A 22192-nucleotide genomic window follows, 5' to 3' on the forward strand; every position below is an offset into this window, starting at 1 on the left:
ACATCTCTCCAGCACTGCTGAATTCGGACGCTGGGGTCAGGGCTGTGAGATCTCCCCTCTGGTTTGGATGTTGTCCATCCTCGTGAGGACCCTCTGCCTGCCAGGCTGCGAGCAAACCCAGCTTCAAGAACCTTGCAGCCAAAAAGAGCCACTGGAGCAGGTCCCTTTCCATCCACAGTGGGTGGACCTGGGAAGTTCCACAGCAAGCTCCCACCACACTTGGACTGGCAATTTTTTCCTTCTCTCTACAAAACAGCAGCTTCTGCCCAAATCTAACAGAGGGAGGAAATCTCTGTGCTGGAGAGGGGGATATCACCAAGTCCTTTACCAAGGCAAAATCAGAATTACAACAAAAACTTTGTTTTCCTTCAGCCACAAATAAACTTTGTGTTTTCCTTGAGCTGCCACAAATAAAGGCTCTGCCTAAGCCAAGCTTCTGTTACCAGACAAAGTTTCCTTCCCAGTCTGAGATGAGTCTTCAATACAGTTTTTCCACAGCATTTCACAGCTTTTGGTTTTGCCCATGGAAAACTTACCTGGCTTTCTTCCTGGTGGGCTTGGGTGTGTATCCCTGGGGAAATTTAGCCAGAAGATCATCAAGCAAGAGACACTATCACATGAAACAGCAGAGATGGTGGCCCAAACGAGTGGGAAAGCACAAAGACCACATAAAAATGGTACCTGTAGAGTCATTCAGCCACCCTTGTGCACTGATTTTAACCTCTGTGGCCTCCAGACAACGTGTTCAGACTCAGCTCTGGGGCCCAGGTGTCTGCACCCACATTTTGGTGATCAGGCTGGCACAAGTCACAGCTCTTGGAAAAACTGAGAGGTTTCTCCTACCATTCCCACTCCTGCATGCTGAGACCTGCTAAAGGCCCACCTGGGGGCAGCTCTGGAAGGTCCCACCTGGGCAAGGTCCACCTGGGGGAGGAGCTGTGTGACAAGACAGCTCTGGAACATTTGCCATGGCCTGGCAAAATAAAACAAACAACTAAACCCTCAAAGATCTTCCACAAAAGTTCCTCTCAGAACTCCAGGGAGCTGAGTATCAGCACTCTGAGAACCTGCCCCAGAGGCTGGAGATCCAATTAAACAGCTGAAACACTCCTGCTAATCACTCACCAGCTTCTGAGCCACACTGGCAGAAGTGGGAAAGGAGAAGTTAAAGAAAACAGATGGGTTTATCCTTGTTTTGAAGGTGGTGGGGATGTCTGTGTTATTCTAACCCAACTTGCTTAGCCAGCAGTTTCTCAGTGGACAAGTTTCAATTTACCTCCATAGCAAAGAGGAAAATATCAGAGCACTCATCCCTGTTTTGTTCTGCTGATTTATCAGGATTACAGATGGCCCTTTGTTCAAGGTAAATATATTTTTCCTACTTTTTTTTCCTACTTGAAAATTAAGATCTCAGCTATTCCACAATAGCTGGTGAGCTGGTCAGGTATTATTACAAGCTGCTTAAATGCTGAAAAAATGAAGATAAAGTTATTCTCCTGGCCAGTTGCTCTTTTTTTTTTTTTTCATTTGTCTTCATTTTTTTTTCTTTTAATTAAAAAATAAATACTTAGAATCTGTTTAACTGCAGCTTATAATGAACACTTAGAATAATAACAGTTACAGGGAAAGAATGAACATTCTACTCATCCCTAACAAATCTATGAGCAGAAGTCAATATGAAAATAACAGTGACACATTTAAAACAGGATTTCCATTCTACTTTTAAATCCTCTTAGGTTTTGGTGCAGATCAAAGTAAAGAGAAGGAAAAGATATGTGCAAGAAAATTAAAAACCCTTCTGGGGTCAAAAGTGCATCTTCCTGGGCAAAGGCAACAGGGAACAGATTCACTGAGAGGCAAGTTCAGAGCCAAGTGAACAGTTCTGATATAAAGAGACACAGGTTTATCTTGAAGTAGGACACAGACCTCAAGATGTGCATGGAGAACTCTTCTGGAAAGATTTATTGCTCACATATCCCCTCAAATCCTTTCCAGCATGAAAACATCAAAATGTAGCTCAGCAGTTTGTCTGCAGAGAGGGTCTTGGGACAATTAATTTATTTAAATGGAATAAATCAGTTTGTGCTGCCCAACTCTGTGTGTGTACTCTCCTTCCAAACTAGGACTTTCCACCGAGCTTAAAATTCCTTCTTCCCAAATAATCTGAAATGAACTAATCCCATTGCAGTTTGGAGGAAGAATTGACAAGAAATACAATGGGAAAAGGACAGGAAGACAAGTGAAATAATTTATTGAAACATAGCCCCTTCAGGTTTTTTTGCACTTAGGACTGGCTTTGCTGATTGTTATGTTCTGGAAAAAGTGAAGTAAATAATGAGTAAAAACTGATTAATTCTTCACTGCTGCACTCCGTGCCATGGAAATCCAACCCAGTCTCTATGGCTCTCTACCTCATCCCACTCCTTGCCACCACAACCTCAGGAGCTCTAACATGAAGAACCAAAGTTTTGCCCCTGGGGAAGATCAAGGGAAGATGTTACACCCCCTGCTCAGTGCTGATGAGGCTGGCCCTGGAAAACAGGATCTTCCCCCTCTTACCACTTCAAGAGGCCTGCAGAAGAATCAAACAAGTGCCATGGACAGCTTGGAAGAGGGTTAGGGATGAGGAAGGATATCCTGCAAAGAGAATCTGGGAAACTGGGTCCCCCCTAGTTTATCCAGCATAGGAGGGACACATTAAGGAGATTTTTTGCTTGTTATGCCACGTGTTCCCATGGTCAAAGAGTGACCAGCACTGCAGATTCCCCTCTCCCACTCCCATCTCTTCCTTCACACCTTGTTCACCAAGACTGGTGTGGCCCTTCCTCCAACTCCACTCAGGCACACCCCAATCCTACAGCTGGACTTCTTTTCAGGACCAACTTCCAGGTCCTTGCACTCCTACTCTCCCTGCCACAAGCCACACCTGAGTCATGACTGCAAAGTCACCACCAAGCATGGGAGACATGGATTAAACATCCCTGGTGTGGGCAAACCTCATAGGGAATTCAGCAAGGAGACGGAATTCAATATACCAGGTTTCATTAATAAAAAAAAAAAAATCTAAGCCTAATTGCAACGTATTTTAAATTTATGGAAATGTTAAAAAATGCATGAAATCATTTTAGCCCTTATTAGGGGAATATATTTATGTCCCTTTATTTGAACTTCCCCCTTATCAGGAGATACTTCCCAGCCTTTGAAGACAGTTGAACTTTCCTTACTTATTTGACTAGTCAGAGGAGTTAATCAAACATTCTCTACTCTGAATTTGAAATAAAAAGAAGGGAATAATTACAACCATCCATTTGCTTTCATTTGTTGAGCTGAGCTGTGTCTGCAGTTGGCTTTTCCTCTTCATGGCCCTCTCAACACAGCTTAAAGCAACTGAAGAACTGGGGATGAAAGTGCTGGACGTTCACCAGCTCAACCCATCAATATCCAATTGGTGTGGGCACTCTGTGCCCTGTTCCTTGGAGAAGAGGACCTGGAAGGAGGATGCATTACAGGGGGAGAGTGGAGCACACACCAAAGCCTTTGCATCACTCAATCCCTGTTTAACAGCCAGATCTTTCTCTGCATCTTATCACCATGGGCTTCCATTTGTAAAACAAAGGGGCAGGGTCACTGCTCTTCAACTAAACCAAGAAGAAGCAAGATTACCATCTCTCTCAGCTTTAATTATTTGGGAGAACTGAAAAAAAAAAAATGCCTGTAAGGACGTGGCAGATTTACCACCAGCATATGAAAACCTGATGTAAGCCTGCTTATGGATCCCTGTAAGTTCTTCGGGCTGAAGGCCCTGGAAGGTGCAGGAAGACTGTGCCAGCACGTGTGTGCGTGCATGCGAGACAGGCAGGGATGGGCAGGGCCATGCACAGCCGAATCCACACGTTCCCCTGAGATCCCTGCTCCAACACAGCCTCTGCAGCACCCTCCATCCTCGATGGGGATGAGGCCATCCTCCTCCTCCTCCCGGGAAGGGCGCCCCGGCCCCGCGCGTGCAAGGGAACATGCCTCCACTTACTATTGCAAGCCTTCCTATTGCACAGCCGTCCTTCCTCCAGGACTCCCTCGCAGGCCAGGCCCTCGTTGGGAAGGGGCTTGCAGGAGCGCATGCGGGTCTGCAGGCCGCCCCCGCAGTCCTTGGTGCAGTCGCCCCAAGCCGACCAGGAATTCCAACCACCTGGGCAAGATCCAGAAAAGCCCCGTCAGCCTCTGTGAGAGCCCAGTGCACAGGGGAGCCGAGGCACCACAGACCCTGCCGTGTAGCAGCTGCCAAGACTCAAAACTGGGGCGTCTTTAAAAGTGGTGGGACTGGACACTGCAGGGTAGCCCAGAAAGTCAAGAAGGGGAAGGGAGAAGCATTGCCTGACTTTACATTGACTTCTCTTCAGTTATTCCTGTTTCTAGAGTTTAAGAAGTGTTTGGACAACGCCTTCAGGCATATGGTAGGGTTCTTGGGGCTGTCCTGTGCAGAGCCAGAAGCTGGACTTCAGTGATCCTTGGGGGTCCCTTCCACTTCAGGATATTTTATGATTCCAACTAGTCCTGATCTTCCTGTGCTTACTGTGGCAAAGAGTTCCCCTTTGACGAGACCCTCTGTCCATTTTTGTGTCCTGTTGGCTTCCAACCCCAGAAGACATGAGCAAAAACCACTTCAAGGTACAAATCCACCAACAGTGATGTTGTGCCTCCTCCTTCTGCCACCACACAAACACATGATGTGATGACAAGGAAGGTGAGAGGGGATAAGGGTTCTATCACTCATGTTCCCCAAAACATTTCCTTTCCCCGCACTGCAGACTTCACCAGCCACAGAGAAGCACCACTCTCAAGGACAGCTTTGGTGGGGGAATAACATGGGAATGACATTCTCCTCCAGCACTCTTTGTAGAACCCATAGGGAGCAACTTGTGAGCACCATAACATGAAGGTTCATTTTTGGCTCCTCTCCCAGGCCATGCTCAGTGCAGGTGTCAGCAACACTCAGATTTCCCCTTTGTACCACAATCTACAGCTCTGAAAATTGATGGATCCACCAAACCACCTGGCTGCAGGGATGATCCTGCTACTTAAGGGAAATTCTGAGCCTCTGCAGCCTTCTCCACCCTGTGTCTTTCCAGCTCCCTGCCAAGAGCAACTGGCCCGGGTGGAACGTCCATAAATGCTGATGGCAGGATGGACTGTGAAGAGCATCTGAATCTGGCTGGCTTCCCGCAGTCCAAACACCTGCAGGGAGCACAGCAAGGCTGAGTTTTGGGTTGTAAAAGACAGCAGGGGATTATCCAGTCCTTTCAGGTGATGGATAAGCTGTCACGTCCCTCAGTGGTCAGTTCGCTCCTCATCAGCTGCATGCAGCAATCTAAAATCTGCTGAAATAAGCCTCAACTTCACTGTTCTGCTCCATCGTTTGTCCACCTCATGGGGAGGAGCAGAGGTGGCCCTTCAGCCCAGAGGTGGCCACTTTCACATGGCTGCTTTTCCTGCTGTGAATTCTCTCATTACCCACAGCTACCCTTGGAGATGTTTCAGGTCCAGGGAATTCAGCTCTATGCTGTGCTCAGGCACAGATAAGGATAACGAGCTGAAGATGCAGGGTTTTTTGAAGAGGGGAAGCACTGGGAAAATTCTTGTTTTTAAAATAAAAATGAAATAACCACCCCCCCCAACTTTTTTCTTCCCCCTTGCCAACAGCCAGAGAATTCAGAGATGCAGATGATGCACTTCAGCTGACTCAGTCTCCCTGAATTGCTATCTATGAGATTGTGGCTGTACTCTGAGCTCTGGGCTCTGCTGGTTCCTACACACCCTAGACAGGACACCAGCCTTGTCTGCAAAAATGAGCCCAACTAGGTGCCAGATTAGAATTTAAGGACATTATCAGCACCCTCTTGCACAGGGATGGGCAAAAATTCATCCACCTCCACAGTAAAAACCCACCAGTTCATACTCATCTCCCTCCAGCCTGGTTGTGGTTTAACTTTTCCCTCCAAGACAAAGTGAAAATAAACATAGGCTCAGCAACATTCACTCTGCTGATGGCCATGGAAGCTGCTCAGATACTTAATAATGAGAATAGCATCGAAAAATGGCACAGGATGGAACTGGAGGGCAGTGAACTTGCCAGCAAAGTGCCTAGAGATCCTGGCAGCAGCGTGGAGGATGGAGTTGTTACTGGCACAAAGCAAATACTTGACCTTGAAGAAGACTGTCTTTCCCTCAAAAGTCACTTTCTGTGCTGGTCACTTTTATAAAGAGCACAGGAACACAGGCTTGTCTTCCATTTCCTTATGGAAGACAGATTGTGTTTCCTTTGTAAGAGAAACCATCGGTGTAATGGGAGGTATCCTGATGCCAGGCTCCAGCTGATCAATAGGATATCTGTAACCAGACACCTTTAGGAGTTAACCAGCTCCTGGTTTGCTGTTTTCAGGATGTCTTTCTTTCATCTTATTCCCTTGCAGATTAAGAGTGAAGCTGGGGAAGGGAGAAAGCAGCTTTACACAAGCCTTGGCTTGGATTGTGATTTATTTGGGATGCTTTTTGTTGAGACAAAATACATAATTGCTCCAGTGTTTTTAGAAGTTATTTTATATTGTGTTTGTAAGCAAAATTTGGGCCCAGACTCACTGGCTGTTGTAGTGTTCCCAGTTTGATGATGGATTATTCAAACAGTTCTGCATTTTGGGATATGACCTATTATGGCACTGATCCCCTAAAATACACATAGAAATTAATGCTGCCTGGTCTCACTACAGGGAGGGATAACGAAGGTGCCAGTGTTTGATTTCTTAAATCATAGAATCACAGAATCATGGAATGGCTTGAGCTGGAAGGGACCTCAGAGGTCATATTTTTTCACCCTCCTGCCAAGGGCAGGGACACCTTCCACTATCCCAGGTTGCTCCAAGACACATCCAGCCTGGCCTTGGACACTTCCAGGGATGGGGCAGCCACAGCTTCTCTGACAAACCTTTGCCAGGACCTCACCACCCTCACAAGGAAGAATTTCTTCCTTATATCCAAGGCAAACCTCCTTTCTTTCAGTATGAAGCCATTCTCCCTTGTCCTGCCACTCCAGGCCTTTGTAAATATTCTCTCTCCATGTTTCTTGTAAGTTCTCTTCAGGTACTGGAAAACCACAATTAGGCAACCCTAAAGCTTCTTTTCTCCAGGTTGAACAATGCCAGTTCTCCCAGCCTTTCCTCACAGCAGAGCTGCTCCATCCCTCTGATCATCCTGGTGCCTCCTCGGGACTCCGCCAACAGCTCCAGGTCCTTCCTGTGCTGGGCCCCAGGGCTGGGGGCAGCTCTGCAGGGGAGGTCTCACCTGAGCAGAGCAGAAGGGGTAACTCTTACTCTGCTTATTCTCAGCAATGGGAGAACCAGGCAAAATAAGATAAAAACTGTCATGATCTCAAATCCTTAACTGGAATGAGATCAGTTTATGAGGTTGATCTCAGCTAACTTCCTTCCTCTCCTTACTCCTCAGTTTCCATCCCATTTGTGAGTGATAAAGAGGAGCTAGAGAAGTACCAGGGCACTTAGTAAATCAACCCAGGCATTTACAGGCAAGACAAAGGTATTCCCCACTTTATGGAGCAGTCCTTTTTTATCATCAGGTTGTACCATGGTCCTGACAAATTAAATGCTGCATGTTATTTATCTTGTTTATTGGCTGTCAGATAAACCTTTTGAAATCCTCCTTCTTTTCCTGGGTCTAGTCCTTCACTGCTTCAAGTGATTTGTCTTTTTTAGTGGAGCTGTAAACAACTGGTTAAGGGTCTATTATATGAAGTTATTCCTATCCCACATTTCAGGGGGGGAAATGCTGTGCCATGAGGAAAACATGGGGTTCTTGTGCCCACTGCTGCATCTGGTCTCTGGAAAGGAGTGGCTGAGGGAGCTGGAGGGGGCTCAGCCTGGAGAAAAAGGCTGAAGGGAGACCTCATCTCTCTCTACAACTCCCTGACAGGAGCTTGTAGTGAGGTGGGTGTCAGTCTCTTCTCCCAAGTAACAAGTGACAGGATGAAACAGCCTCAAGATGTGCCAGGGGGAGTTTTAGATTATTTATTTAGAAACATTCCTTCACAGGAAGAGTTGTTAAGCACTGTAACAGGCTGCTCAGGGAAGAGGTGGGGTCACCATCCCCGTGAGTGTTCAAACAAGGTGTGGATGTGGCACTTGAGGACATGGTGGTGGTGAACATGGTGGGGGTGCCACACTGGTGGCTGGGCTTGGTGATCTTTTCCAACCTTAAGGATTCCATGGTTCTATGAAAAGAATGACCTACAAAGGCTAATGTGAAATGATCTACAATGGCTGTGGTGTCACACAGATGCTTTCAACCCAATGCAGAAGCTGCAGAAGGGATGCAAGTGTGATGTGGTACCTGCAGAGGCTGCAGAGCTGCCCCATCCTCAGTCCATCACTCAGTCTCTGCTGGTTTAGCTGACACAGCCCCCATGGACTCCCCACCCTCTAGGAAACATTCATCCCCACTTGCCCACCACACAATCCCTTGCTCTGCCCCTTCTTCCGTTTAGAGCATGAGGTTGGATTTTTTTTTTTTGATGCTGGGAAGTGAGGAATCCACATGAAATGCAATGCAGACTTGCTCTGAAGTTAATGGGACCCTTTGCAGACAGTCCCTGCTACCCCTGGAGTCCAGTTCCATGAGCTCTCAGCAAACTGCTGCTCCCGCTGATCGATGTGGGTTGAGATGCCATCTGTCCTTAATCCACAAATAATGAGGCTGCTGCAACTGCTCTAGACAGGATTTTGCTTTTCAAAGGCACTGAATCCTCCAAAGGTCACACACCCAACCCGTTCCCACTTTGTGAAGTTTTTCTCAGCTGTGGCCTCATAGAACCACGGAGTTCTCTCACTATGCCCTTTATCCCCCTAAACTGGAGGAGCTGTGGCTCATGCCTCCAGCTCCAGAGGTTCCCACCACAACCAGCAGCTGTCACCTTGATCACACAGCCAGGTTTATCTTGTATTTTTTTATTTTTGGAGGGCAGCCCAAGCTCCTAGACTGTGTTTTAACAAAGGTGGCTGTTGCATCTGAGGCTCGTGGCTGGTCTGAGTGCCTGTCATTCAGGGAGGCCTTTAATCCAGTTTCTAAAGAGTTTTTTGATCCTCCTGAGTCAGTTCTTATCAAGACCCTGGACTAAAACAAATTACTTTTTATGCAAGACTGACCCAATGCATTTTAATTCTCCAGTTAAATGGAGAAAATTCTGAGCTGGTTTACGTCAACCAGCAAGCTCATATTTGGCATTTCTCATTCTGAATCTTAAGCAGAGATTCCAAAAGAATGGGTCTTTCCTACTGCAAATTAAGTGAGAGGGCTCCACTTAGACACCTCATCCAAACACCCTTGATCTTCGGGAAGATGTGCATCCCAATCTGGAGTTTATCTTCACAGCTGACAGCTGCAATGTGTCTCAGATGCCAGTCAGCCAATCATGCCTTTATTTTAACAGCAATCCCTTAAATTAGATGGCAGTGACAACAGTAAAAACTAAAGAATCTACACGAGACAATCAATAGAGCACAGCAAAAGGGGCTTTGCTGATACTCCACATCCACCTCTGATTTTGCTTTTTTGGGTTTAGCCTCTCACTGACTCCAGCTGAAGACACGTCTTGTTGGCAGCTGTCTCCAACTCGGTAGGTCAGGGCATTTTGTGTCTGAAAAACATGTCTAGACTGCAAAAACCCCACCACAGCTCTGTGTGCCACCAATGGGAATATTTGTAGTGGAATTTATATCACAGTTTCTGAATCATCTCAATTAGCAAACGAGGGGGAAAATGTCATTTCTTATGTAAATAGTGGGGAAGGATACTGAAGGGAGATCAAGAGTGAGATTGTCTTATACCATCTGAATCCTAAATTTGTCACACAATGGGACAAGTGAGGGAGCTGCTTCTTTATCACTCTCCTTTCTACTGTGCTGGAGAAGAGCAAGTCCAAAAGGGGTTATTCTGAAGATATCCTTCTATTACACCAACCAGTGATTGTTCCCTGGAAAGTCATACATTCAGTTTGTTCCTTCTGTGGGGAAAAAAATGGAGAGAAATCTTTCAGGGAGATGTCCCCTCCTTGTGCCCCATGTGATGAAAGTCTAGAGCAGCACAAGTGAGCTGCTCTAGTGGTTCCTTCTCTGCCCTTTCCAATATAAATCCCATGTTACACTTTGCTGTGTTGCAGATTGTGCACATTAATATAAAAACCAAGGCCCCAGGCTCCCTAAAAAGCAAAATCATTCATTGCAAGGACATGCAGTGATAGGACAAGGGTGAATGGTTTTAAGCTGAAAGAGGGTAGACTTAGATTAGATAAAAGGAAGGAATTCTTCACTGTGAGGGCAGTGAGGCCCTCACATATTTTTCAGAGAAGTTGTGGCTGCCCCATCCCTGGAAGTTTTCAAGTACAGGTTGGACAGGGCTTGGAGCAACCTGGGATAGTGGAAGATGTCCCTGAACAAGAAAGGAGCCTTGGAATGAGGTGATCTTCAAGACCCCTTGCAAACCAAAATTCCATGATTGTTTGACTTTTCTCCATGGAAAGGACATGGGTGAGGGGATAAAAATTATAAACATGCATTAAAAGTTCATGAGCTGCAGGGCAAGGTGACCAGGGACTGACTGCTGCTTGAGTTTTCCAGTACTGGAACTGCAGGGTGTCAAGTGAAATGGGCAGGGCACAGGTGCAAAACCAGTGAAGGACATAATTTACAGACACAGAGTGGTGTCAATCAGTGCAATGCTTTCACAACAGGAAAAGGCATCAAAGTTCCCATGAATATAAAACACAACCGGGGACATGCATGAAAGACAAACCCATAAATGGTAATAGATACAAACCCAGCAGCTCTTGTCCAGAACTTCCCTGGGCTTCAAGCTGCTGAGTTGTACAAAGTAGGAAAGGACTTTCAGGATTATTGAGTCCAGCCTCTGACCTTGTTGACCAAATCACAGCACTGAGTGCCACATCCAATCAATTCTTGAATGCCTCCAGGGATGGTGATTCCATCACCTCCCTTGGCAGCCCATTCCAATGTCTGACAAGCCTTTCGGTGAAGAAATTCCTCCTGATGTCCAGCATGAATCTCTCTTGGCACATTCTCTCTTGTCCTGTTGCTGGTTGCCTGGGAGAAGATGTCGAGCCCCGCTTGGCCACAACCTCCTGCCAGGCTGTCTGGATGTTGTATGTTTGTCTTGTTCTGCTATTTTCCCTTGGTAGCCACTGCTACTGAGAAGATATTGGGCCAAAAAAAACCTGATCTAGCCAACAAGATGATTCCTGGTACTTTCCCAGTTGCTTAGCCTCTTCCTACCTTGAGTTTAATCCTGTAACTCTCCTCCATGGAGATGTGGTCAGGGAACAGCCAGCTCCACAGGTCAAGTCAGTATTTCTCACCACCAAAATTGCCAAAATCTGCTCAGGTCACTCACTTCTGGGTACCCAAATAAATGATGTGATTTTTTCAAAGCTGCTGAGTGGGCAAAGATGCCACTGATTCCCACAGCATTCCCCAGTCGCAGCAAATGAAGGTAACGAGGTCAAATCTGGACAATCATTTAGGATCAGCTTCAATCTCTCTCTGCTCTACAAATCATTTAAGGAAGATGGAAATGAGGCCAGTGTACAGCTTTCAAGGAAACCCAGCATAAAGCTGTGCTTATTACATGAATCCCTGCAAATGAAACACTTGGGATAAAGAGAGATTATTTATGTGGAAATGGTGGGGGAGGTGGGCAGGGAAATGAGAAATGGAATGTTTAGTCTGGAATGAGAAATCAAATAAAACCATGGAAGAATCTTCCCATAAGAAAGCCATAGAGGCCTAATCACTTAACTCATTTCAAAGCAGAGCAGGCAAAATATCAGAGAACAGATTTGTGAAGAGAAATCCAGCCTGCATCACCAGGGAGGAATGAAATGCTTCTCTGCCCTGAACCTCTCTGAATTTGTATGAATCACACCAGAGCTGGGTTTATGCACTGTTTGCTTCATCACATTGCGGCAGACCCCAAAGCACAGAGGGGACAGACTAGCTCAGCCACATGTGTGTCTCCCCATGGTGAGGAATATATGATCCCATTCAAATCTAACTGTGCAGCCCAAGATGGGTGGAACCTTCCCTGATACCAGGACCACTATCTATTTTCATAAAAGGCAATCAAAGAAGAGCATTTGTGAAATTTCCTTTCATGCCTTTACATGATCTGCTGGGGATGTGGTTTAGTGGTGGGCTTGGCAGTGCTGGGTTAATGGCTGGACTTAATGATCTTAGACTGAGTTGGCTTTTCCAACTTAAATAATTCAATGATTCTCTGTTCCATCTTTCCTGGCTTGAAGGGCCGTGGTTTTCACCTATAAAACACTTGCAGAACACTGCATAAACCCATAAACGCCATGAAATGTTGTAACACCCAGAGCTCAGCAAGCCTGTGCAATTCCATCTTGTTTCCTGGACAGCATTTCCAGATGAAGGATTCCTGTGGTCCCCAAGACTGCAGTTTCTCACTCCTCCACGAGCTGTGACATATTTCTCATTGCAAGAGCACAGCAAGGCAGGGCTGTGCCGTTATTGTTTCTGCAGCATGAACTGAGTGGGTGTTGTAAAGCTAAAAGACTTGCCCATGGTATCTTTACAACACTGAGAGAAGTCAAATTGTCTTCAGCTGAACATCTTCCAGGAGGACAGAGAGAAAATCACCTGGGGGGGAAAATCCAGGAGCCAAGTGTTCCCTCTCAGAGCAGTTTTGATGAGGACACCACACAATTTGTGTCACCCAGCACTCCTGGCTCCACGAACAACTCCCAAAACAGAGCCAGAAAGGCAAACTCCAGCTGAGGCAGCACCTTTGCACTATTAAACCAAATATTTAATGCAAAAACTCAGTAGGTTTTTATAGGCACAGGCAATCCCTCTTCATACAGAGATGTGGATTTTGCCTAGAAGGAGAACAGAGGCAGCTGAAAACCACGTGGAAGTGTTTTTTGTGAGGTCACCTCTGAGGCAGGCTGGGGAATAAGCAGGTTGTAAGCAGGCTTTTCTCCTGCTGGGGTCCCCTCCTTTTCCAAGCTGTCAGACACACTCACCCTGCACGAGAAGAGGCTAATCCAGGCTGCCTCTGTCATTCCCAGCTCTGCCCTTGACACCTTGTTCGTATTTTCCACTGCAGAAGGGAGCAGGTTACAGGCTTGTCTCTGTGCCCCCCTTCCAAGTCCCCTCATTAAGAGTGGGACAGGCAGAATGGCTGGCTCGTCTAACACTTGGGTGAGGTGAGGGAGAATTTGGGGGAAGTTAAATCATAGAATAACAGAACGTTTTGGTTTGAAGAAACCTTAAAGATCACTGAGTTCCAACCCTCCTGCCATGGCCAGGGACACTTTCCACTACCCCACGTTGCTCAGAGCCTCATCCAACCTGGATTTGAACACTTCCAGAGATGGAACAGCCACAAATTCTCTGGGGATCCTAATGCCAGGGCCTCATCACTCTCTGAATAGAGAATATCATCCTAAATTCTCCAATTTCCTCAGTCCAAGGAGAAGGCAGGGATATGCTCAATCCATTGGAGGTACCTAAATGAGAAGATCCTTTCAGGCTGCTTAGTGAGACTTTTAGGAGGCAGCAGCTGCAGTTCTGCATCTGGGATAATCACCACGAGGTATCCAACATGCCTTGGCACCAAGGACAAGAAATCAATATCATCAACCTTTACCAGCATTATAATGACGAGGTTAATATTGATCTTTTGACATTAAGGTGTGATATGTGAGTCCTTAGCATCATTGCTGGGAATCTGAAGATGGGGCACTATAAAACAGACTGCAGGCACAGCAATTTGCTCACAGATCCCTCAGAGACCCTGGATTAGAATGAATAAAGCAATTCTCAGCCTGATTTGTAATTGACCGTTCCCAAAGTCGTCGCCTTTTCTATCAGTGGTGAGAGGGGATTATTCACACGTGTCTATTACATCCCTTCAAAGTCCCAGAGTGGCATAAGGAAATGCCAATGGAATTTTTGTGGTCCTGCAGGCAGCAGAGTTGTGGTCTCAGCCTATGTTTTTAGCCTGAGAAATAAATAGGAGTTAAGCTCTTGTTCTTTATAATGTCTTGATGTAGAATAGACATTGCCTTGCTACAGGGGAAGTCTCCCTCTGATTTCTCCTGTAATCACCATTAAAAGAAAACCTTTCCCCAATGAAAGCATCTGCAGGAGAATTTCTTAGCCCTGAGTCTGCTGATCCAGTCCCTCATACTGATAATTTTCAGCCCTGAGAGATCAAGGTCTTTAAGGCTTAAACCCCTTTGTTCCTAGAGACAAATCTGATGCCAAATTCCCTTGGTCTGAGGTGCTGCTTAAGAAAAGAAAAGCAGAGAATTGAGCGATTAAATCATCACAGATGAGGAGATGCCACCAAGGCTCAGCATTTACCCAGGAATTTGTAAATTACTTTTCCTGTCGTTCCCATTTGCCATTTATATTCCAGCAGTGTTAAGAGGCCTTGAGTAAAATGAGACTTGCTCTGGGATTGGCACTCAATAGGCAAAACAGTCACAGACAGTCCTTGATCCTGAGAGCCTGCTCTAGGCAGTGCCTAATCACTGCTGTGATTGGAGCTCCAGAGCGAGGGAGGTGAGTGTGTGTGGAGAGGGAAGAGAGGAGTGGGTTTAGTAACAGATATACAGGGATTCAGACCACTTTACAAACTATTGACCCTACCTAATTGCTAATCATCATGTGCATTATCTTTTTTTTTTTTTTCTATGAGGGAATGAGGGAAGGCAGACAAATATCCCTGTGCTACAAGATTGTCTGAGCAAATAGGCAGGTTCTGGGCGGACCAAGGGTGGTGTTTTCCTCCCAGAACATTCCCCAGATTGACTGGAAATTAATCTATATGAGAATAGAGGATGGAGACAGATGGTGGAAAATTTCCCTGCCTCCTTTTTCCCTTTTGGCACCCCTGGTGCTCAGAGGAGTCAGGAATGGTTGGGTTATCCTGGATTGCCAGGACTATTCAGGATTGAGAGCCAGTGCACCCAGTGACTGCCTTTCCTACAACGCTCCATGAAAAGAGGTACATGGCTAAATCCCTTCTGGACAACCTCATTGCAGCCTTCCAGTAGTTAAAGAGGGTTTAAAAAGGAGGGAGAGTGAATTCTTACATGGACAGATAATGACAAGACAAGGAGGAATGGTTTTAAAGTAACAGAGGAGAGATTTAGGTGAGATATTAAGAAGAAATTCTTCACTCAAGAGTGTGGTGAGACACTGGCAAAGGTTGTCCAGAGAAGCTGCTGCTGCCCCATCCCTGGAAGTGTCCAAGGCCAGGTTGGATGGGGCTTGGAGCAACCTGGGATAGTGGAAGGTTCTGTCCCATGGCAGGGGGTGGAACTGGGTGATCTTTAAGGTCCCTTCCAACCCAAACCATTGTGTAATTCTATGAATGCAACCTCCCCTAGAGACACCAACTGCTTGGCCAGCAATTCTCACTCCACACAAGGCAAACAACCTCTAATAATTATGTCTACTAATTACCAGTGACTGCTGTCTGAGGAGCTGTCTCACATTTTATTTTTCTCTGAGGTCATCTGGGATGGCCCATGAAGGCCAAGAGCAGGAAGCTGGTGAAGGATGGATCTGCACTGCCAGCTTCAGAGACTTCCCAAATGTCTCAGGTTGGATGCATCTTTTTTTTTTTTTTTTTTTTTTTTTTTTTTTTTTTTTTTTTTTTTTTTTTTTTTTGAGCACATCAGTATGAGCCAAGAGCAACATCTACTGGCCGAGCTGTTTAGCAAGACCAAGTGTAGATCTGGCACAGTCCATGGGTTTTACACATCTGTGAGATATTTTTAGGTATTACCCAAGCAACAGGATTAGCACCAGCACTCCCCAGCTGTTGCCACCAAAGCAAGTATCTCAGCCCTGTACACCTGGTCTTGGCTTTTACCCATCCCTAATGTGAAAATTGCTTTTTAAGCCAGCTGTGTCCTGGGTAGCACATCTCAATAGATGCAAGTACCAGTGTATCTCCATTCCTTCTTAGCAAAGTGCTCCTTGCACTTCCTGTTGAGGTTTCCTGGGATAAAACAGGCTAAAGGGGAGTAGCAGCCCATTTATTGCCACCAAAATTGCAAGAAACATTCCAGTGGTGGTATTCAAGTGGTCTAACTTTATAGATCAAAAATAAAGGGCTCAAATTTGGAGGCTGAGCCTTTTCTGGTGTCTCCTGGTGGGAGCTAAGAGAATGTGTGGACTTCAAAACAGGAGCTCAGCATAAGAAATGGTGCTGGCAAAGCTGGGTTATGAGGAAAGATTATGGGAAGGGGCTTCACCTCCCAAAACTGTCCAAATGTGTCAAATTCAACATTATCAGCCCTTGGTTTTTTTTTTTTTTTTCCCCACAATCTGTCTCAAAAGGCAGCATGGGAATGTGTGGGAATGAGAGTGAGGTATCAGTAAAACTACACCCAAAATATTAGTGAGAAAAAAAAGGAAATGGAGAGACTGTGAGTTCATCTTGTTAGGAAGAGTGAGAAGAAGCCCCATGAATAACAGGCATAGCTCACGTCTCCACCTCTGCAGCCTGCAGCTCTCAGCTCTTCAGGCACTGACAGGAGAACAGAGCTCTGAGGAACTCCAAATCAATTACACATAAAACACAATTTCCTCCCCTCACGAGGGCCATTTCTCCCAGCAGAGCAGGATTTAAAGGGGAGTAATACAAAAGCAGCCTGATCTGTATGCTGAGCTCACTGCAAGATCCCAGACCCACCCCTAGAGCATTGCCAGGTGAGCAACAAACAGCCCAGGAGGTTTTAGAGCTCTGTGGTGCACATCTTGCCACTTGGGCACTTCATAAATAAAGGAGGAAAATAAGAACTCTGAAAATACAGACTTTATATTTGTCCGTGTTACTAGAAACACTCATTCCTTTCTGCTGATTATAGAAGGAGACCAAATGACCTCCTCAGACATCGAGGATGTTTTTTTGGTCAGAGAAATCCTTCTCTCATCAGAGAGGAGAGAAGGCAGAGAACCACAAGTGGTTAAAATGAGCAGGACCCACAAGCCAAAGCTGTATGAAAGGAGAAGGAACAACCCTGCCTGCTGCAGGCAGGTGGTGAACTCGCTCTATCCAGGCACCTTGCCTGCTCCTGCTGACTCACAGCCACATCCAGCTGTCCCTTTGGCAGTCCCCTCTCAGGACAGGACCTGCAAGTGGTTCTGTGCAGACCAAACTGGAACCAGGGCATTTGAGGTGTGCAGGGAGCTGTGCCCTCTGAAGGGGCAGCGCCAGCAGCATCACAGGACTCTGGATGTCTGCTCAGGCTTGTCAGAAATCTCATGCATGACCCCAAAATAGTAATCTTCCCTCTGCCTGTTTCCAAGGTGGGAGAGTCTCTGATAATGATGGAAATAGGATGATGTAGGAAGATGCTGAAACTGAGAGAGGAAAGGCAAATTTTGCTCTTTGTGGCCATGATCAATGGACATAGATCCCCACTGGAAACAACCCTGCGGTTTTTCCTAAGTCTGTTGTAGCCCAAAAAGCCCACCAGATCCCACAGTCATAATCTCAACCAGAAAAGGATTGTAACCAAACCCACTTCTTCAGACAGGTGTGGTACCTGCCCACATAAAACAGTCAAGACAGGTAAGGAAGGTTTTTGTTCTGCTTGATTCTGGTCCATAGATGATGGAATAGCTGAGCCTATGTAGGGCATTTGTAGGATCCCCTTCATGGGGAGGACAGGAAGGTTCTCACAGGGAAACAAATCACCCAGTTCCTCCAAACTGCAGCACAGACTGGGGCTTGACCCAGTGCCAACAGGACCAGGATTATTATGGTCATTAAGGCTCATTTTACCTCTTCTTGAGGATGCCTGACCTTATCCAATGTTTTGTGGGGATTTCCATGACTTCCACCTGGTTTCGTGTACACATTTCTGGATGTGGCTTCAGTACAGCACTTGTGAGAGGAAAGGGAAAGGCCACAGGGAGTTTGAGTCTTCCTCCATTCTCTGCCAGAATAATCTCCTGGTTACAGCAACTGGTGCATGGAAAGTTATAATGACAAGTGCTTGGGAAAAAGGAGTTGTCTTAAACCTAAGAAAAAAGATAACTCCAGGCTACAGAAGCCCAGGGGTCTGGTTTCAGCCTGATGCCTCCCGGAAATTATCTATTTCTAGATAAAAAGTGGAATCAAAAAGCTGCATCCAAGCAGATGGGCTGGTTCTGATCCCTGGCTGAGCAGGCACACGAGGACCCATGCAGGTAATGCGTGAGCAGAGGCCAAATAAAGAACAGAACAGCAACCCAAGACAGGAGGGGCACAAGCCTGAAGGGAAAGGTTGAGCTCTGGCATCTCCCTGAATAATACAAGGCACAAAATATCCTGTTACCAGCCTGGGGAACAGACAATTAAAACACTACTTGAAGCAAATGTCTCCTGACTCAGGCTCAGAATTTCAATTAGGCTGGGAAGGCTTATTGCACTTAAGTGCAGGTTAGTGACATTTCAGGAAGGAGAGATTGATTGGGAGCTGGGTCACAGCTCAGCAGTGGGGATCATGTCTAGGGGCCTGTCCTTAAAAACAATGTGTGATCTCTGCGTGGCATTTTCCTTGTTTAGCTCGTTTATGTTTCCTTTGAGAATGAATAATCCCAGTAGCCAGAGCTGTGTCCCCTCCTTTCAAACACTGCCTCTCTTCTTACTCATTTCCTGTTTCAAATTTCTTTAAGCATCCTTAGGTGTCCAAGCAGTATTTCCTCTGGCTCTTCTCTTCCTCCTAAGGTAATTAACATTTTCTTGTCACAAGAATCAGGTTCTGACTTGCAGGAAACTTTTTTTTCTTACTGGTTCACCAGCTTTGCATAGCCATGAAAAACAGGGGAGTATCTGCTACTAAAACCTGCAGGTACAAACAACCTCACTCCAGCATTTCTCTTTGGAAAACAAAGTGGGGAAATGTCCTCAACCAGCTCAAAAAATAAAAATAATTATTGGAAGACACCAAATGTGCACCAGGAAAAGTCGAGTAAGTGATAAATCCAGGCAGTACAATGCACCAGGTCCTTTGGTCTGATTAGTGGTGACTGAGAGAGCAACAGCTTTTGGGAGATGTGCATGAGAAAGGATATTTTTTCCCATAAAACATCCCAAAATTCATTAATTCCTCACCATTCCCACACATCTACACTGCTGTAACCACACAACTGCACAGACTAATAAAAAACATCACATAAATGAAACCCTCCCAGAAGGAAACATTCTGGTCTAGCACTTAAACTCCAACACAGACAAAAACCCTGCTAGGGACACACACTGGCGAGATGAGGAGCAAAACAAATAATCAGGTACAATTAAATCAATCAGGAGAGGTTTAGACTGGATTTTAGGGATTTCTTCACTGGAGGGGTGGTCATATTGGTTCCAATAGGAACACAAATACTAAGAACTGTGTAACTTGGGACCAATGAACATTGAACCAGTGAATTTCTCTGAGTTTTGACTGTGTAAGTACATGAAAAATATAGTAAAATGCATGTGTGATTGAAGGATTTTCTCTGCACAACCCGGGCTATGTGTGGATGGAATTATTTCTGTTGCACATCCTGGCCAGAATAAAGTAATGCCTTGATTCTCCAACACTAAAAAATGTTGGAGAATTTCTGTTTCTCCTGCAGCTTCAATGACACAACCATTAACCCAGTGCTGCCTTGTCCACCACTAAACCACATCCCCAGGCACTCAGGAAAGAGGTGACAGCATCTTTCCTCTCAGGAACCAGCCAGCTCCCATCCCGACTTTTCCATTATGATCCCAAACATTGCTTGTGTGGAGTTCACAGGTCCTTCTCACCCCTCATCCACACTCCACTTCTAACCTCAAACAGAGCCAGCCTGCACTCAGCAGACTTCGAAAAATCTTTCCTAAAAGCCAGGCTCTTCCATCGGAAAGGGGTTTAGTTGTGGTGAAAGGCAAATATTTGCCAGAGAAATATGGAAATATATGCCAGAAAAATTTGGTGGGTCCGTCAGGGATCTCTGCACATGAAGGGCAAATGACTGGTGCTCACTGCTTGGAGAACAGTAATAAAACACGATTTTTTAATTTTTTTTTTTTCCTTCACCCAATGGTGTTTTCTTTTCCCTTGGTCAGCTCCGAGAAAGGTTTTATTATCAGAGGAAAGTCCATTTTGTGCCGTCACTGATCGTTCCCCACGGAGCCATTCATGGCTCACAGCCCCTCAGAAACCACCCTGGCCCCTTGAAAGCACCGTGGAGGTTTTCCAACGCCCCTCCAACAGATTATTCCTCTCTGCACCCGTGGAGTGAGAGGAATCAATGGGGGACCCAGGAGGGTTATTCTGCCCATGAATTATTTACACCCACTGGGTAATACTTCATTTTAGACTGGCCTTGTTTTACGCTTGTAATTTTTAATTCTTATAATTCCACCTCCAGCAAGCAGAGGCTCTTGAGAGCAGTAGATTATATCTCAGCGGGCACATTCTGGGATGCATAAATAACCTCTCCTCTGCTGACAGCACATGGGAAATGGGCTGGGCTTTCACTGAGGTTAAGATTTCCCCCCCACCTCTCTCTGTCTTAAAGGAATCTTTATCTCCCTGCAGCTATTCTGTAACACGCCTCTGTTTGGTAGCAAAAGAACCATTTAAATGCAAATGTTGACTTTTTGCCAGGGGCTGGAGGGAAAATACTTGTCTAATGATGTCCTTCCAAAAGTACAACTGGTGCTGTTTGTAAAGGAATTGCATCAGAAGGAGTTGGGACTTTGGTTCCTTGCACTTCTAAACGCCTCTGCCCATACTGACTTCTACCCCTTAAAGTCATTGCCAGGAAAAAAAAAATTAAAATAACCCAAATATATGAATATTTATAAAAAATATACTAAAAGCAAAGCAGTCTTTTGATGACATTTCCTCTTCCTCTGCCCAGCCTTCTGAAGATGGAGGAACTGTGATCACTGCATGCTCACTCAAGTTTGAGATGTTTGGATTTTGGTTTTTTCCTCCTCTGTCTTGGGCCTGAGTTTTCAGACACTGAATATCAGGGTGACAGGGTCTGCAAGGTGACTTTTGGGCTGGGGTCCACTTGGATGGGGAGGAGATTTAGACTCTGAAGGTGAATGAGAGGGAAAGAAGACCTGGAGGGAAGAAGAAATGGAAAGGTGCCTGGAGCAGAGTGATTAATTTTGGCAGGGATAAACCAATCTTTACTGTTTTGTACCATTTTCCTCTGCTGATTCTGATTTAAAGCCAAAATTAGCCAGACCTTCCAGACTTGCTTGCAAATCAAACAGCCCAAGGATGCTGAAAGAAGACCTAAGTTACACCAAAGAGGGGAAGGGAAGAAAACACAAAATAAGAAAACCCAACAACATCCCCACAGAAGCACTTTCACCCCCAGCCAGAGGGGAGAATTAAACACATAGTGTGGGTTTAACTTTGGGCCATGTCCTCTGCTCCCCATAATCAAGTTTTGTGCAGGAGCAAGAAGGGCTCAAAACAATTGGAGACAGATTGGTGGGATCCATCAGGAGTGGATGGGGCAGTGCCTGGAGACACCAAAGTTTTCCTCAAACAGAGAATGTTGGGAAGGAGTGGGTGAGCTGTTAGACCTGTCACAAATGGGAGCCGCAGCAAGAGCTGGAAGCTGGGAAAAATCCCAGTGGGATTTAGTGGGTCTGCCGGTGAGATGCTCCTCATGAGCCAGACCAAGGCTTCCCCCCTCCTTCCCCTCTCACAGCTCGGGCTCTGCAGGCTGATGAGCTCCAGCCCGTTGCGATTTGATGTAGTTCAGTTACCAAGGAGACAATGATCTGCAAAGGGGAACCTTTGTGGCATCCGGGGGAGGAGAATTGATGCAGATCATTCAGGGCTTGAGGATGGCCCCAGGCCCGGAGCTCAGGAGCAGGAAAGCAATTGTCCTGGTCCTCGTGAGATATCCCGGGCAGGCTGCAGCCTAGGGGAAGTCCAAAATACCATTTCGAATGAGATCAGTCTGTCTGTGGGATGAGGAAGGGTCAGTCTGTCCTTACAGCCTGTTCTTAGCACCAGTTAGACTGTTCAGCTGGGGCACTGGAGATGAGAAATGGTCACTTTGTCTAGCATCACCCTACATCTCAATGA

The 22192-nt window shown here is 45.9% G+C and overlaps 1 protein-coding gene and 1 long non-coding RNA gene across 7 annotated transcripts in view; one reads left to right on the top strand and one right to left on the bottom strand.

Moving 5' to 3' along the window:
• Window positions 1–22192, bottom strand: part of ADGRB1 (adhesion G protein-coupled receptor B1) — a 280695-nt gene that overhangs the window by 155609 nt on the left and 102894 nt on the right. For all 6 annotated transcript variants that reach the window (XM_068176081.1, XM_068175784.1, XM_068175859.1 and 3 more), the window contains exon 3: window positions 4028–4186. In XM_068176081.1, the coding sequence (XP_068032182.1) occupies window positions 4028–4186 (159 nt within the window). The remainder of the gene's footprint in view (window positions 1–4027; window positions 4187–22192) is intronic.
• Window positions 8069–15771, top strand: LOC137464747 (uncharacterized). Its single transcript, XR_010994399.1, has 2 exons — window positions 8069–13213; window positions 15644–15771. It is a non-coding gene; the product is annotated as an uncharacterized lncRNA (long non-coding RNA).

Source organism: Anomalospiza imberbis, chromosome 1, assembly GCF_031753505.1.
Source record: "Anomalospiza imberbis isolate Cuckoo-Finch-1a 21T00152 chromosome 1, ASM3175350v1, whole genome shotgun sequence".
In the NCBI taxonomy this organism is placed as follows: Eukaryota; Metazoa; Chordata; class Aves; order Passeriformes; family Viduidae; genus Anomalospiza; species Anomalospiza imberbis.